Here is an 18395-nt window from a genome sequence, read left to right on the forward strand (position 1 = left end):
GACAAGCTGAACGTAGGGATTGCCTCCTTCTGCAGCCCTAACTCACTTCCTCCAGGAGGAGATGGGGTCAAACGTGCTGTTCGGCTCTTAGGCTCTGTAAACGAAATAATCTCAGGTCCTTCTGTTCTCTCTTGTGATTAAGATGGCCTTAACATTTCCTCAGGACAGGTTTCTTCCTGACTCTCGGCCCTGACCTCCCTTTTCATAGAGCATTTACTTTAGAAAAGTTTATTGTAAATCCTTTCTCCTTCCCTTTGAGATGTAAATCTTCTCCCAGCCTCATTCCAGTTTTACAACCCAGGAAAGAACCTGAGAACTCTGTCTCTAAAATGTAAACATCAGGGAAGATAGCGCCCAATCTCCCAGTTTCTGTGAAAGGGTAGGGGCCCAACTTCAGCGGTGGGGGTGGGGAGGCCCTAGCTTCAGGGTGTAAAACTACCTCCTGTCATGAAGATACCAGAAAGTTTACTTTTCTACTGGGGAAGGCCAATTACCAAACACAGAGTCTAAGATTCCCCCCATCCCAGCTCTTAAAAACTCGTAGCCCTTTGTCTCCACCTTGCTAGGTGTCCAGATTTCATCTATGCTCTATGTTCTCTCCTCTATTGCTGGCAATAGTTTTGTAAAATCAACCTCTGTCAACTCATTGTGTCTGGTGTGACTTTTTTTCCTTTATCACTCATGGTTACGATTTCCCTCGAATCCCTCTCTTCTGGTCTTTGCTGTCTTGCAACTTATTAGGCAACCGAGCAATACATTACTGGAAATATGTGTGTGTGTGTGTACTCTCCCACTCTACTAAAATTTTCTTAGGGGAGGAATGTGTCTACGATGTCTGAACCACAAACTGCCTAATAGATCACTGTAGGTGTCCAAGCCCTGTTTGTTGACAAAATGTTCTCCATCCAACCCAAACTATGACTGTTCGTTCTCTAGAAACATGGCAACGTTTTTAAATATTTTTATTTAATTGTTTTCTGCCAGCAGAAAATACTGTGATTTATTTTTATTTTTTTGCAATGGTCATGAAGAGGAACTCTGAATCCCACTCATCTCTTTTCCTGTGAACATACAAAATTTGAGATAGAGGGAGAAGCTGTTTTTCTCCCCCCTCTTTTTCTGTCTCCCCACCCCCCCCCACACACACACTCCAGTTCAAGCCATTGCTTCTCAGTCTAGTTGTGTAGGACACAGCTCCCTGGCCCATGCTGGTAGTATGAGACTTGTGTGTCCCCCCCCGACCCCCCAGGCAGTCAGTCCCCGGTTGTTGGTCGGTGGGCTGCTCACAGAAGCTCACCACAGCTCTCGACAGCTGCCAGCCGCTCACGGCAGCACATGGTAGCCCACAGCAGCACACAGCAGCCCGCGGCCATGGCAGCTCATGGAGGCAATCCGGCTGCTCACTGCAGCCCAGCTCCAGGGAGAGCCGTTGTTCACAATCTTAGCTGTAGAGGGTGCAGCTCACTGGCGTATGTGGGAATCAAACCAGCGACCTCGGTGTTAGCACGGTGCTCAAGCCATCGGGCCGGCCCTAAGAAGCTGGTTTTAAAGAGGAAGCTGCAAGTGGATCTCCTAGGATGAGGCCTCAAGAAGAAAAGTAGGACTCTGGTGTTGTGGAAGACATTTTGGAATTTAATTGGGAGCACATAGGGCTGTCTAGAGGCTCAGAGGGAATCCCACTGTGGGTTGCACCAGGTTTCAGAGCCTGAAAGTGGGATTTTTTTCTTCCTCATTTAGCTTGAACCCTTTGAGGTGATTCCAGTAGCAACCCGTGTTCCTCAAACTTCATCGTCCTTAAATCCTCTAAAGGCCCTAGGCAGTGTCAAAGCTTGGGAGAAAATTAAGTTTACCAGGTTACCACTATCCACATCACGATTCCAATACCCACATGGTAGAGAAACCAACACACAGAGAAACGAAGTGAGGTGCTGAAGGTCTTTCTCTGTGCATGCAGTTTATGACTGTATCAGGATGTAGACTCCAAGTCTCTCAGTCTAGTCTTCTTTCCCACTTACCATGCTGCATTTCTCCTACTGAGTTCAGGAGTTTGTAAGGCCTCAGAGCAGGACCTGGGTGTTGGAGGCAGTACCACCTCCTGCAAGAAGAGGTGGGAATTAGGCTCTTTTATGAAGCCACTGCTGTCAGATCATGTGCTGCTGTGGTGGTGGAGAAAGTCTGCAAAGGGAATGAAAAGGAAACACATCATGCATTTTTGAGATAAGTTTGGGTACTGTGGTTGGTAGACACTTGCACACCCCACCTGTGGAAATGTTTCTCACTGTTATAAGTAATATTTAAAGTTATTAGCAGCAGCAGAAGCATCAAAGAGTCGTGTGACAGGCTTTCCGTTCTTCTCATCATGATGTGAGATTTCTAGAAGTTTTCACCTCCTATTTATTACACTTATAAAAGTATACCTATACTTCCATACTTATTCTTTTCTATAGAATGCTGAGCACTGCTGGAGAAAATTATAAAACCATTGCCAACCCATGTTCTGCACCTTGAGTTCAGCCCTAACATTATTCACTGATTCTGCTGTTAGTACATGTTTCTATTAAAATATTTCTCTTATCCTTTTGCCATAGTGCAATTTCATATCTTTACTAGGTACCCTTTTCAAATTCCCTGCTTCACACATTTAGTGCTTCACACAATAGGAAAAAGAAAGAAACCAATAGGTAGAAAACTCTTGACTTGGTTCCAAATGACCTATGTAACTGTATTCATACCTAGCACCCTTTTTCCTTTCCTCTAATCTCAAAGTTCTGCACCTCTAATTCTTGGCCAAACCCTCCAAAAGTACCTTGGATCTCAACTCATTCTAATTCTCCAGTGACCTTAGATCATCATTCTCCCTTGCCTCCTGAACCATGACCTCTCCACCTTATTGATTCTTTCCCTTCAGCAGATATACCTGCTTAGACCTTGCCCATATATACATGCTTAGACCTGCTAGGAAAAAACAAAACACTCCTCAGAGTCTCTTGACTCCTTTGCCTACTTTATTTGCATAATTTCTTATCACTTTAATATTAATATTTTAAAGCCCTGTCACACAAATAAAAGTACTCTTATCAAAGTTCCAAATCATTATCTAGTTGCAAATCCAGTGAGACCTTTGCATTCTCCTTCCTACTGGATATTTTATGATGTATGTTACTGAAGTCTACACCCTCCTTCCTGAAACAAACTTCACTTGGCTTCTATTTGAAACTTTCTCTTTCTTTCTCTCTTTCTTTCTTTCTCTCTTTCTTTCTTTCTTTCTTTTTTTTTTAAAAATATTTTATTGGGGAAGGGGAACAGGACTTTATTGGGGAACAGTGTGTACTTCCAAGACTTTTTCCAAGTCAAGTTACTGTCCTTTCAGTCTTAGTTGTGGAGGGCGCAGCTCAGCTCCAGGTCCAGTTGTCATTGTTAGTTGCAGGGGGTGCAGCCCACCATCCCTTGTGGGAGTCAAACCGGCAACCTTGTGGTTGAGAGCCCCTGCCCCATGTGGGAATCGAACCGGCAGACTTCGGTGTTAGGAGCACGGAGCTTCAACTGCCTGAGCCACCAGGCTGGCCCGAAACTTTCTTTTTCCAACTAATACAGTCTCTCTCTGTCTCTCTGTCTCTCTCTGTCTCTCTCTCTCTATATGACTGGATATATATGTATATGTATATACACATATATATACATATACATATATATCCAGTCCTTCATGGAATCTTTTGATCAACCCATAAATATTAATGTTTTTAAGGGTTCCTTTTTCAGTTCAACTCCTGACTACGCATATTTTCAGGGTTAATTATTATTTCTCATGCCTTCACCCATTATAAGTAAGGCTTGAATTCCAAAAACCTCTCCTCAAATTCATATATTCATCTGCCTCATGGACTTCTCTATTTTAGTATTTCAGAAGTACCTCAACTCATCATAGCCACATCCGAACTCATCAAATTGTTCTAAACTTGAAAATAGGCAAACAAGATCACCAGATGTCCTTTCAGTAGAGTTAGTCTTGAGTTTCTATTTACAGGGCTATTTTACTACTTTGTGGTGGCAGAGAGATTACCTTGAAAATTTGTGCTGAGTAGAGATGCAAATAATTTCTTTTCAGTGTGACCAGTATTCCCAGAGATTGGAGTTCATGGCATGGTTGGGTATTACCCAGTTTGATAGCCAGATGGGCAATCTCTTAGGGTGCCTGTATGTAACTGGCTTCTCAAATACTCTCTAGACCGGTTTAAACATATTACTAATAGCCTTATTAATCAATGAATTGAATAAAATCTTTGAACATGTTTATCTTATATTTGGATGAGAGTCATTATTTTGTCCTTTTGAAAATTATACTTTAAAATATTTGTATTCCTTGAGGCGGCCAGATGGCTCAGTTGGTTAGAGCGCGAACTCTGAACAACACAGTTACCAGTTTGATTCCCACATGGGCCAGTGAGCTGTGCCCCCTGCAACTAAAATTGAAGACAATGAGCTGCCGCTGAGCTTCCAGAGGGGCGGCCGGATGGCTCAGTTGGTTAGAGCGCGAGCTCTCAACAAGGTTGTCAGGTCAATGGGATGGTGGGCTGCGCCTCCCGCAACTAAAAGATTGAAAATGGCGACTGAACTTGGAGTTGAGCTGCATCCTGCACAATTAAATTGAAGGACAATGACTTGGAGCTGATGGCTCTGGAAAAACACACTGTTCCCCAGTATTCCCCAATTTAAAAAAACACAAATATTTGCATTCCAACTTGTTACTTCTACTGCATTCTGTTCTTAATAAAAGGACATTAATATTCACTTAGTCATCCAAGAAAAACACCTGGAAATTTCTCTATATTTCTTTCTTTGCCTTACCCCCCACCTACTAAACACAAGTCTGATTAGTTCTAGGTTTAGCCACTGTATATATTAAATATCTCAAAATCTCACTCTTCTTCCCCTCCATTCCCTGTACTCTTGTCTTATTTCTGATTATCACATTCTCCTCAATCTTCTGTGGTAGACTCTTGAATGATTTCTCTTCCTCCATTGGCTCCCTATTCTGTCCATTTCTTATACTTCTGCCAGAATGATCTTTCTCAAAGATAAATCTCGTCATATTATTCCTTTGTAAAATCTTAAGTGGCTCCCTATCTTCCTAGATCAAATCAAAATACTTAAAACAACATAGAAAACTTTGTTTCAAAATCTGTTTTCTATTTATCTTTCCTAGTCTTAATTTTGGTCTCTCCCACATATCCCCTTTCCCCCACTAGGCACAAAGTGTAATTTCTGAAGATATTGTGATTTTCTGTTCCTCTCCGCCTTTGAACACATTTTCTCTCTAACTAGGATGTCTATCATCGTCGTCCTCTTCCTCCTCCTCCTCCTCCTCCTCCTCCTTCTTCCGCCCGTTACCCTTTCCCTGTTTGACTCACCTGTCCAGATTTACCTAGAAATGCCATCCTCTGGGAAATTTATGTTTTTATTTCCCTGTGGCATTTAATGAAATTAAATCAAAGTAATTGTTGATTTTCCTGTCACGTCTTTCACTGAACTATGAGACCTAAACATCCCGTGAGTGATCCTGCTTAATCTGTATAATATTCCTCTTGCCAGTGAGTTTATAAGAAAGCAAGCAGTACCAGTGACGAAGGTAGTGAGGGTATTTGGCCCTTAGCTCAGAGGGTTAGGACAGATCCAAGTACAGGTCGTAAGTCTTGCTCTCACCCACAGCTATAGTCTCAACTCCTGCATACTCAGGGCAGTGTGCTTTTATGAAGAGAGCACTGATTTGGGAGTCAGGAGGCCTGAGCTCTAGTTCTGATACTGATATTAACGAACTAGTTGCATGATCTTGCCAAGTCATTTTCCTTCTCAAATAGCCTATATAAGACTTGTAGGAGGTCATATCTCAGAAAGAGCTGTGTACTCACTTGAGATACTTTCTACCTGAAGGGCTGGGTAAGGTAGTGGATGGAGCTGGGGCTTCTGCTCTGCTCACCTGCGGGTGCGATGCTTACACTGCAGTCTACGTGAATGCTGACCTAACGTTGTGCGGCTTGACAGCCTTGGATGGAGCCTTAGAAATCCTGGGACACATTTGAAATGAATAACTCAGGAAATGAGCATTATGCAATGCTGACAGCTGCCTGCCACAGCTCTAAAGAACAGGGCAGTACAGATAAAGGGAAAGCCAAGGAAAAGAAAATACACAGAGGTGAACCGGTAAATACAAATTAAAAAGCCTCCGTTGTGAAAGAGGCTTCTCCCCACCCTACCTTTTCTTAAAGCACATTTCTTTAGAAAACCTGTAAGTTCTTTATTTGTCTCTTTGAAATGTATGTAAATCTTTTGTAAAGGCTAAATACGCCTCTTGCCACCTTTACAACCCAGAAATGTCTTTCTCAAAGGAAGCTATTGCTTTGAAATGTAATCATCAAGGACCATAGCGTCCATATCTCCTGTCTCCACTTAGGTGCCTGGCAACAATTTGCAAAACTACCTTCTGCCATAAAGATGGGAGAAGTTTTATTATTCCTTTGGATAAAGGCAATTTATCCACAGTTATCAGGTGAATCTAGAATGAACTATGTGTGACAAATGGTGTTGTCAAGTCTTCTTACTTGAGAACTAGTTATTGTTTCTTTTGACAACATGTATGCAATGGGTCTTCTAAGAGGGGAGGTTTCTCTCTGTCTTTGCGGTTTTGTTAGTGGATTGCCTGTGAGGTACATCAGCTTCTGGTTTAATGCTTATTCAACAATAAAACTGTTTTCTTTCTCTTATTCCTTTCTGGAGAGGTTTTCTGGGGTAGAAGAAGATTTTGTTTTTAATCATATCTCCCCAACAGGTGCAAAACAACCTTAGTAAGAATTATAAATGAGGCAAAACAATAATTGTCACAGTCTCACAATGTCCTGTCTCCCTCCCTTCTCCTTTTCCCATCTCTCTCTATCCTTCCTATGTAATGGTCCCGCTTCAGAATTTATTTTGATATAAAAATAACTGCCCAGTGTCACCATCTATAAGATGGGAAATACTCTCACTGCCAAGAACAGAGTTGACCATAAAATGAAACCTCCTGTCTCCATATATGATCGCTTCACAAATAGAATATATATTGGCCCATGCTACCTCAGATCTGGTAAAAGAAACAAACAACAATAAAAAATAAAAATAAAAACCTTCTCTTTGGCCTTGCCTTTTATAAATGTGGTAAAAGTCAAACGGTTTAAATTTCAGCAACAGGGCACCAATAAAAGGGCTGTGAATATGAAATTCTTGAATGTGGTGCAAATTATAAAAGGAATGATGAGGGTCATCCTTTCCCAGGAACTTAGAGAAAGAGTAAGACTTCTCTGGCAGTGACTAAATGATGGAGTGGGAAGGAAGAAAGCTGATAGCTGAGGATCAGATCCTCTTTTAATAGAAAAGGTGTCCTTGTACTAATTACAGAAAGGCACTCACCTCCTGGAGATAAATTAGAAAAAAAAAAAGGGGACTCCCTCTTAGGAGATAAAGACCCTTGAGATTTGGGGTGGTAAGCTCAGTCGAGCTGAATTTGAACCCCTACTTGCCTCGTTAAGTGGGTATCTTTGAGCAATGTGAGGACCTTATAAACTGGACACAGCGGCTGGCTGGTCGAGTGCCGCTACCTCTTCCTACCCTTGCTCACATCCCTTCTATGCCTGATAACCAGTCCCAACCACGTGGAACTTGATACAGATTTCCTGGGAGATGATGCTTCTCTAGGAGATAATTACAGACCCTGGAAGAGGCCCAGAGGGGTTGTTTTTCAGAAGGACTGCCCCACCTATCTTTGCCTATGATGGTGGTGAGTGAATTTCCCTCTTTCGTATTTCTCACAGTCTTTAACGTTCCCCCCTTCTTGTGATCTCTTAGAGGATGATAGAAGAGTGGATTGAGAGAGATAGTTCATAGATTTGTGAAAAGTTGATTAAAGAAACTCACAGAAAATTGGAAAGATTTGGCAAACACTGTGATACTCATCTCAGGCACAGATTGTCGTCAGTGGAGATCTCTCATTCTTCTAGAGGCATAAAAGCAAAATTTACAAAATCACTTCCTTATTTACCTGAGAGATTAAGTGCATTTAATTTCCAAAGTTACTGTGTTTCATTGAATCTGATAAGCCACCGTTTGTAAGACTTATAATTATTTTATATTCCACTATGCAAAAAAGAAAAAAATTAGACAATTAAATTGGCTGACGCTGGCTTGTAAGGCCCATTCTGTTTGAGAGATAGTAAAATCTGGGAAAATGTACACCTTAGACTAAGTGAAATAACAGCATCTCTAACCACAATTGCTGTGATGAAATCCCATCAGTGGGGTAGAAAATAGGATCTGGTAGCTTATTTGAATTGTATAATTCCTAGAAATACTTCTTCCCTGGCATAACCGTATAGATTCTGCATGAAGCTCGCTATGCTGAACATCTTGGTATTTTCTTGTGCGAGCCTGACATCTGCTGGACAAATAACACTTGAGCAAAGTACAGTAGTCCCCCCACAACATCTGCAGTTTGGCTTTGCATGGTTTCAGTTACCTGTCATTAATCGCAGCCCGAAAATATTAAATGGAAAATTCAGAAAATAAACAATTCATAAGTTTTAAATTGTACGCTGTTCTGAGTAACATGATGAAATCTCTCCCCATCCCGCTCCATCCCTCCGGGACACAAATCATCCCTTTGTCCAGAGCCTCCACACTGTAAACACTCCCCTCCTGTAGTCACATAATAGTGGCTTTCTCAGTGATCAGACTGACTGTCAGGGTATTGCAGAGCTTGTCTTCAAGTAACCTTTGTTTTACTAAATAATGCCATATTCCCATAACTTTGATTACAGTATATTGTTATAATTGTTCTATTTTGTTATTAGTTATTGTTGTTAATCTCTTACTATGCCTAATTTATAAATTACTATGACTAATTTATAAATTAAACTTTTTCATATGTATGTATTATAAAAAAACAAACCAAAATATGGTATATATAGATTTCAATACTCTCAGTGGTTTCAGGCATCCACTGGGAGTCTTGGAATGGATCCCCCACAGATAAGGGGGACTACTGTGTGTGTGTGTGTGTGTGTGTGTGTGTGTGTGTGTGTGTGTGTGTATAATATATATATATATATTTATTATTATTATTATTATTATTATTCCCTTATTTGGTAGGACAAAACTAAAGTTAAATGATTTCTGTAAGATCATTGAACTAGTATGAAGTATATTATTTGGCTCCATATTTTAAACTTTTTAACCACATATTGCTGCCTTCTGATATTTACCTCTTTTATGAATGACATACTGTATACAGTCTATAAACCTGGAGATGAAGGTAATGGGTAAGAGAGAAATAAAAGAGATAAGGGCCTGAAACCACAGAGAATTAGAATTAAAAGAGTTAGAATCATAAAGATCTCTGTGATTCTGGACTAGTAACACTGAAATTTTGGAGTATTAACCAAAAATGCTGTTGGGCAAGGAAATGCAGTAAATAGTACTAAAACATGCAAAATAGATGAAACTCTAAGCAAGATTTATTTACTTACTTCAAGAAAGGTTTCAGTTCCTACTATCTTGGAAAAATCATTGTCCCTGATGCCATCTTCTCTGTGGTCCTAGGGCATAGGTGGTATAAAGTACAGGAGACCAATTTTCACTTAGCTTAAATAATACATCTTAAGCCAAAATGCTCAAAAGTATAAGGGATGCCTTCAAAAGTGTTAATACTAAAAATTCACATCAAGAGGAAAGACATTTGAGAGAGAGAGAGAGAGAGAGAGAGAGAGAGAGAGAGAGAGAGAAACTGAGAGACTCTTACTTCTTGAGTCTTTGGCTGCAAAAGTCTGGCAGAGGTTGGGGCTCTGGGCCTGCTGGGCCAGCAGCTCTCCTCCTTTTCACTGTCGCACTTCACCTGAAACCAAGAACCCAGTAGAACTCAGTCAGAGCCAGTGGTGGAGAAAGGTGCATGAAGGAGGCTGAGTGTACATGAGGGACTTGGCCTCTTTTCCTGTGGCAGAAACCTGATAGTGAGGAAGGCAGCAACTGAGGTGTAGCTCTACTTGTTTTTTTTTAAATTTATTGGGGTGACAATTGTTAGTAAAGTTACATAGATTTCAGGTGTACAATTCTGTATTACATCATCTATAAATCCCATTGTGTGTTCACCACCCGGAGTCAGTTCTCCTTCCATCACCATATATTTGATCCCCTTTACCCTCATCTCCCACCCCCCACCCCCCTTACCCTCTGGTAACCACTAAACTATTGTCTGTGTCTATGAGTTTTTGTTTCTCATTTGTTTGTCTTGTTCTTTTGTTGTTTTTGGTTTATATACCACATATCAGTGAAATCATATGGTTCTCTGCTTTTTTTGTCTGACTTATTTCGCTTAGCATTATACTCTCAAGATCCATCCATGTTGTCACAAATGTTCCTATATTATCTTTTCTTACTGCCGAATAATATTCCGTTGTGTATATATACCACAAGCTCTACTTTTAATGAGAGGTAACATACATGCAAATGATATTGCAAGTTATCACTGTTTTCCTTTGTGGCAAAGACTGGAGAACTTTTCCAAGAGACCCTAGCACTTGATGGCAGTACTGTACACTCAGGCAAGAGGAGTCCTGAGTTTTTGAGAGTCCATGGGGAGTTGATGGACCCAGGGGATGTGCCCACTTGGACTCTACACTACCCCTTCTAGACCATGCTCTAGTTACCCAGAATCCCAAATATGCTGCTCAAATGGCTCCAAACTGGCTTCAGTGAACTGCACTGGTTTTGCCTCTTGTCTGTTCTCTCAAGGACCGTCCTCTCTCTTAGTGTACGCACTCCTGGGCCTGAGTGATGACCAGTGGATGGCAATTTGTGTGGGTAGGGTGGACACATTTGGATATGCAGGCTGGGGTGTTCACTCACATGTGTGAAGTCCCTGATGGTGCAGGGAAGAGCAAGGGACAGGCCAGGGGCTGGGGAGTGGCTTTGCCTATACTGCCACGTTCTAGCACAGAAGTCTGAAGAGCCTGAGAAGTCTAGATTTGAACCTAGGCTTCCAGGTCTTTGTGGTTACACATTTGTCAAGATAGAAGAGAAGAGATTTTATTTAATGGTGTTTAGCTTAGTGTATAACTGACCTTTACTCTTGTGTGGTTCCCATAAATGAGGGGAGAGGAGTGTTTAATAAGAAACTTCAAGAAGATCAGATCAGAGGAGGAATTAGAAAAGCAGTTCTGGAAACCGGGATGTTCTTAAGAAACCAGGCCTATTTCTCTTTCTCCTTCGACGTTAACTCACTCCCATAGGTTTCTGAATGTAATTCGAGAATTGGCATGGCTGATGAGGACAGGGAGCCTGAATTCCCTTTACCCAAGGACAAGAATCTAGAGCCTTTCTTTGCCAACCTCTCTCTCACCTCGAATCCACTCACCTTCTCCAAGTCAAAATTGTTCCACAGCTGTTGGGTTAGAGATCGGCGCAGGTATGGTCTGTCTTGGCTCTCCTTCCATTTCTGCTGGAAGATGGACAGGTCCAATGATTTAACTTTTCTGTCCATGGGATCCTTCTGAAACAGACTCTTTCTTGCTCTGCTCTTCCTTTTCCAAAAAGTGTCATCCTTGGCTGAATGGGCTTCCTTATTGGTGGCCTGTAGACTCCACAGCTCTCTCTTTACCTGTGCAGGGTCTGTGCTCCACTGTAGATCTGCTCTGGATGGAGAATGTGTGCAGCAGGGTGTCTTGGGGTTAGAATGCAGGGTTTGTGATGGTGCTTGCATTGTGGACATCCCCAGCTGTGTTTCGTCTTCAGGGCAGAGGACACACGGGCACATGGAAGAAGAAGTGGGCAGCTTTGGACGGATGACGGGAGGCACAGGATCTTCCTGTGAGCCTGGCCCAAACTCAGGGTCTTGCTGGAGAACCAGCTTCTCTCCTCTCACTCTGTCCATCACTTCCCACACCACTTGGTCCAAACTGTTCCTTTTGGGGGTATTGTGGGGTGATGATAGCCGATCTTTGGGGCAGGTATAGAGGCACATTTTGGAGATGGCTTTCCGGAGGCGTTCTCTGGGTGAGTGAGGTTCTGGCTCTGGGCCCAGAATCTTGATGGATGGCACCTCAGTTGGGTTGTAATTCCAGAACATGTGGGATGGTGTGAACTTTTGAACAGGTGTCTTAGACACATAGGAGTAGAGACAGAAGAAGGCATCAGCAGTGACAGCCAGTGTTTGCACCTGCTTAAACCTGCCTGGATACAAGGGTTGAAGACGGTGAGTCATCAGCAAATTATTTATTTAATCTCCCCCTTCAATAGCCTTCCCAAAGCTTAAAATTCAGACAGGAAGTGCCAATTTTCCCACTAGTATTTCTCCCATTTAGATTTCTGACACCCAGAAGCCCCTTTCTTGACTTCCCATCACAAGCAGTCCAAAAATCAATTTTATGCAGGCTGAGAAATGTCTGTATCTTGATTTAGCATATCCTTTCTGATGTCAGTAAACAATGGCCTCTATCACTGTGTTTGCTTTAGAAGACAAACATGATAAAAAATAGTGAAATCAACATTATTTTCTTAGATAGCAACAAAACTTTAGTGTTACGGAAGACTTCATGATAGCAACAAATTTGAGGAATAGCAATGACTCACTAGGCAATAGATGGGAGTAGAGAAATTTAGATTGACTCTATCATTTCTACTAGACCTTTGCTTCTCAAAATAGTCAGTGGGCTGGCCTGGTGGCTCAGGCGGTTAGAGCTCCATGCTCCTAACTCCGAAGGCTGCCGGTTCGATTCCCACATGGGCCAGTGGGCTCTCAACCACAAGGTTGCCAGTTCAATTCCTCGAGTCCCACAAGGGATGGATGGTGGGCAGCGCCCCCTGCAACTAAGATTGAACTCAGCACCTTGAGCTGAGCTGCCGCTGAGCTCCCAGATGGCTCAGTTGGTTGGAGCGCGTCCTCTCAACCACAAGGTTGCTGGTTCGACTCCCGCAAGGGATGGTAGGCTGCGCCCCCTGCAACTAGCAACAGCAAATGGACCTGGAGCTGAGCTGTGCCCTCCACAACGAAGACTGAAAGGACAACAACTTGAAGCTGAACGGCACCCTCCACAACTAAGATTGAAAGGACAACAACTTGACTTGGAAAAAAAAAAAATGTCCAAAAAAAATGTCCTGGAAGTACACACTGTTCCCCAATAAAGTCCTGTTCCCTTTCCCCAATAAAATATTTAAAAAAAAAAATGTAGTCAGTAAGTAGTCCAATAGCATCAGCGTTGCTTGGGAACTTGTTATAAATGCAGAATCTCAGACTGTATCCCAAAGATTTTAACAATATCCTTTGGTAATTCATGTGCACATCCATGTTTTAAAAGCACTGTGATAAACTATGTATCCATTAAAATGTCAGCTTCCTGAAGGCAAGAATCCTATTCCTCTTGTCTAATTGCTGTTCTTACAGAACTTAACACTTAATTATGTGTTAAATTATGTGGCACATACAACAAATTCAATGAATAATCTTAAAACTTTAGTGTGATTAAGAATCATCTAAAGTGTTTGTGAAAAATATTCCAACTCAGACTCCTTGTTTTAGCAAAATCCTTGTTGGTGCTTGGGAGTCTAATTTTACCAAACTTTTAACTTGACTGATACAAAGACTCTGAAACCACACTGTCAGAAAGACCATCATGTTTTGGGTGTAGCAGAACATAATTTGAAATATATTCTAACATATAGAATCAAATAGAGTCTTTTATGCCTCATCAAGGTAGAGAAACCCTCTCATATCTTTTCTTAGTATGAAATCCAGACAACGTAAATCTTTGTTTCCCAAATGTAGTCTCAGGATCACACAGAAGAATCATCTGTGTGGTTATTTAAAATAAATATTCCTGAATCCCTCTTTCTCTGAATATGAATGCTTTATAAACGCCTTGTGCAATTTAACTTATTGAACTTTGAGAAGTGCTGTCCTAACTGGAATTGATTTTAATGCCATGGCTATAAATGGGAACATTAGAAATTACAACTGAGAAACAGAAAACAAGAATGAGATTTAGAGACACTTCCAATTTGATTCAGTTAAAGGAGAGAAGGGCAGTAGAAAGCAGTGGTGATATGAGGTCTCTTGAAGATTATTTCAAAAGATGCCAATGTCAAATTATCTTCGCTGAAGATAACATAAAAACAAGAGACAAAGGATCAAGTGAGGCTAATCAAGAGAAAGCAGGATTTGGAGTTATTGATCCCTATTGTGAATGTCTGGAGGCTGCGGGGGAAGAAGAGCATGGATCTGTGGTAACACTCACTGGCCAGCATGAGGCAAGGGTCCTCCATCTCGATCCTCCGCACCTGGGCCTTCAGGAAGAGCTGGAAATCAATGCCCCTGGCCTGGGAGGGGGTGGTGAAAAATCGGGCAGGAATCCGAGAAGTGTCTTTGTGGTCCTCTTGGCCAAAGCCCAGACTGAAGAGGACATCTTCTGCATCTTCTTGCACCTTGTCCAGAATCTCAGAGATGCTGAAAAGAGGGAGTTTGGATAAATAGGGGCAACTTTGAGGCACAGGGTAATCCAGAGTTTCTTTGACTTTGAGAAAGGCTTTCATTTCTCTGAACCTAAATTCTCTTTCTGAAACATGGGAATTATAATCTAACCCTGGTTTAGAAATGGAATGAGGTGCTATCATAGTACTTGGAATAAATGATTACAGGTGAATGAAAATTTACTATGAGAGGATTTGAACAATCACAGGCAGTATAGATGCAAAGAAATCTTGTGGTTGTTATTAACCAGGCAGTTCCCACTTGCACGTACATACTACGATGCAGCTGGCTCTGCCAAGTGCTTTGCAACTTGCCACCTGGTTTGCCCTTAGTGGTTGTGTGGGACAATTAAAGAATGTGTGTATGTAGGGAACATAAAATTCATTTTATTCTCACTCTGAGGGTAAAAAATTTTCAATATGGTATGTTCTCACTTAACGTATTTAATAAGTTCTGTGACTTTAAGCAAAGTGATGTGTAATGAAACCAAATTTACCATAGGCTAATTGTTATAAACAACAGTTAAGTTCCTATGGCATCTCATCAATGTTATAACAAAACGGCATTGAACAAAACGTTATTTGAGGACCTGCTGTATAGGTTATGTTCAAAACCTGATTTTGAGAGACAGAGCCCTTTGTATCATCGTTTTCAGTACAGAAGCCCTGCATTATAGAAGATCAAGTTCTCTCTCTCTCTCTCTCTCTCTCTCTCTCTCTCTCTCTCTCGCTCTTTTTGTGACACCAACCGTATCTACATTGGAATTTGTATACCACCAGGCTGGGTGACACAAGAGCTCAATAACGATACATCCCAAACAGTAGTGGGGGTGAAAGGGGATGTGAATTATTTGAGACTTTGAATAATCACTGTCACTCTTCAGAAAGGATGTTGGACTTTTTGATCCAAATAGTGACCATCTTGTTTAATTAATAGCTGGATAATTAGAATCCCTGGCTCTAATTTTGTGCTCATCACCTAAGTGCTGATTTTATCTCCATAGTCTCAAATTTCCTTACCTGAACTGTGGGCATAAGTCTGGATCATTGGTTCTCAATCATGGCTGCATATTAGAATCACCTTGGGGGGGGGGCTTTAAAAAATGCAGATACTTGAGTTTTATCTCCAAAGATTTAATAGATTTAATTGAACTGGGGTATGGCCAGGGCTAGGGCTCAGTGAAGACAAGTTACTGAAGATAGTTACATGGCTAATAAGTCTCAGAACCAGGTCTCAAATTCAAACTTTCACTCCAAATTCCAGACACTTTTTTTAATACCACACTGGTTTTCACCACTTTCTATTTTGTTTTAAACTCATTTGTGTGTATATTTTGTTCACCCTATTGGATTGTTGAGCTTCTGGGGAAAATTTTATTGCTTCATTCAATCAACAAATAAATCAATTAATCAGTACATGTATTGATTGTTTATTGAGCACTTACTATAAGTCCAGAAACTGTGATGGTACCAATACTACACCTCCTGGGGTATAAAGTTCAGTGGAGAGACACCTGTTATTTTACACACAGCATCCTGCTCTAAGCAGTAGATTCCTCTAAATCCCCCATCATTATTGAAGCAAATATGGTCATACTTCTCAAGTATGTGACGGCATAAAAGATCCAGTAAGATATCTTATAAAAAATGGGCAATGGTTCTCGGTTCCATTCTCTTCTGCCTCTCATCTACCCCACCCTTCCATCCCTGCCAGACTTGGTACCTACCTTGAACTAGTCTTGTTGGTTCCACCAGTCATGCTGCTGGAAGCCAAACTGCAGCCAAGATTGAGTAGCTGGCAGGGTCGGGCAGTCTTCAGGAAACTCCTGCAGGATCAGAGATGAATCTTGTAAGCAGTCTGCACCCTGGCTCCGAGATGTCCCCTGTTGGGCGTAGTCACTCCCTGCTGGGTACCTTTGAACTATCTACTGTGAAAACTCAGTGAATGGCCTCATACCTGATTGGAAAATCTCACTCTATTGTGAATCTTTAGCTCTTTGTTTTTAGTCTCTTTGACTCTGACACGTACCCCAGTTCAGCAGCTCTTGAAGGAGACACCATTCAGCCTTGCTGCACCTTACACTTACCTGGAGAAGAGTTTGCCACTGGTGGCCAACAGTGTGGCTGGACAAGGAATAGAAAGGCAGAGAGAAAGTTAGAAGGGAAGATGAAAATCACCTCAGCTGCTCTTCTGAACTTAAAACCCAACACTTTTTGTTCCCCTCTGCCACAACTATGAGATTGCTTAGCCCCATGAACCCTGCTCTTTATGACGGTATATAAAGATGATCAAACACAGACCTGGAAGCGAGACAGATATGGCAGAGTACAACTGGACCCAAGCCTCTGAACTTCTGAACCATGAGTGGTGTCAGAGTTCCTCTGTCCTGAGGAGTCATTCAGCCCTTTAGGCTAGTGTTCCTGTCCCACCATATGAGTTTCTACAGGTGCCAGGAGACACTAGGAGTTTGCTATACCTCCATGTTTTATTTAAGCCCTTATCTTCCTGAGTGCAGTCTCTCTCTTATATGCAGTACTCAGGCTGCTCTGGGCTTCTTACATAAAAAACTGTTTCAAAGATGTCTAGGCAGCCACTGTTATGGTGATTTTATATGTTACCTTCCCAGGGGCCAAAGGAAAACTCCAATGATGTACCAGTAGACATCCTGATAGGCTGGTGAGGAAGCATGTCTGGGCATGTGATGTTTTCTGAGTTTCAAATTAGATCATGTTGTGATTGTTCTTTCTGTACGCATAAGACCTCAGGATGGGCTGCTTCTTTCTGCAGTTCTCCCCCTTCCATTCTATCCTCGATTCATCCAATGTATGGCCTCTTTCCTGATCTTAACTGCAGAGAATTGTGCCACTTACCCTCTGCTCCAAGGGTCAAGTCATCTTCAAAGCTGGTTCCATGGCTGGGGCACCCTGTTAAGTAAGAAGGCAAAGGTCACAAAACAATCAGGCTTGAACATATGCACACACACACACCCACCTGTAAATATGAATATCTACAACCTCTCAGTCACATCAGACATCTGCATGTTTGCAAAACTACCCCAGCTATACATATATAACTTTAGAAATCACATTGATATTTCAAGTCAGAAAGCATCACATAAATGCTCACCTGTAATTAACCTGTCCCCTCTATCGCATAGTCATGTACACAATCCTCTGCCAAATAGTAAGCACATGGGGGTGTATACTCATGCAGATAAACACACATTTTATAAGGCTCTTTTCCTATAGCAGTGATTATTAGCTGAGCAGCTACTAACAGAAGATAACCTTTGAGTGCTGGTGAGCCTGTGCGCTCTGAGCCAATGCTTCCTCAACCTTCTGGACCTTCTGGACTGCCTTGTGACCAGTAATAGGTGTTTTGCAGACAGTTACAAGATAGTCAGCATTCTTATGCATACATATGATGTGCAGATACACACACACGCGGCCATATCACTATCCAGGTAGAAGAACATAGAAGAAAGAACAGAGTCTGTACTCACCATTGCACATCGGCTGCCCTGCTTCCTCAAAAAACCCTTCTTCAGAGTATCTAAAAACCAAAAATAATCTTATAGATTAAAATCACTACATTTTCCAAGGGGGTTTTCCTCAAATATGTCCCACAAGTTCACATGATTTTCCAACGAGAGTCAGTAGTATTTAAACTGCTCTTAAGTTGAAGAAAACTAAGACAGTGGTTGTCTGGCCGACAAACTCATGGAGGCAGTCGGGGGAGCTGGGATTGGAACGCACTGTATTGTGCTGTCGTTGCCCTGACCACATCATTAAAGTCAGCTTAGCAACAATTCTCCGGGTTATTCCTAGGGAGAATAGGAGAGAAAGAATATAGA

At 41.7% G+C, this 18395-nt stretch overlaps 1 protein-coding gene across 1 annotated transcript in view; it reads right to left on the reverse strand.

The window, feature by feature from the left end:
- Window positions 1-1153: 1153 nt before the first annotated feature.
- Window positions 1154-18395, reverse strand: part of TESPA1 (thymocyte expressed, positive selection associated 1) — a 33523-nt gene continuing 16281 nt past the window's right edge. Inside the window, 9 exon segments of the mRNA XM_033118636.1 lie at window positions 1154-2095; window positions 9824-9865; window positions 9868-9916; window positions 11435-12249; window positions 14310-14518; window positions 16269-16367; window positions 16629-16665; window positions 17413-17466; window positions 18045-18094. Of these exon segments, the coding sequence (XP_032974527.1) occupies window positions 2058-2095; window positions 9824-9865; window positions 9868-9916; window positions 11435-12249; window positions 14310-14518; window positions 16269-16367; window positions 16629-16665; window positions 17413-17466; window positions 18045-18094 (1393 nt within the window). The 3' untranslated portion in view covers window positions 1154-2057.

The sequence above is a fragment of the Rhinolophus ferrumequinum genome, chromosome 10 (assembly GCF_004115265.2).
Source record: "Rhinolophus ferrumequinum isolate MPI-CBG mRhiFer1 chromosome 10, mRhiFer1_v1.p, whole genome shotgun sequence".
NCBI lineage: Eukaryota > Metazoa > Chordata > Mammalia > Chiroptera > Rhinolophidae > Rhinolophus > Rhinolophus ferrumequinum.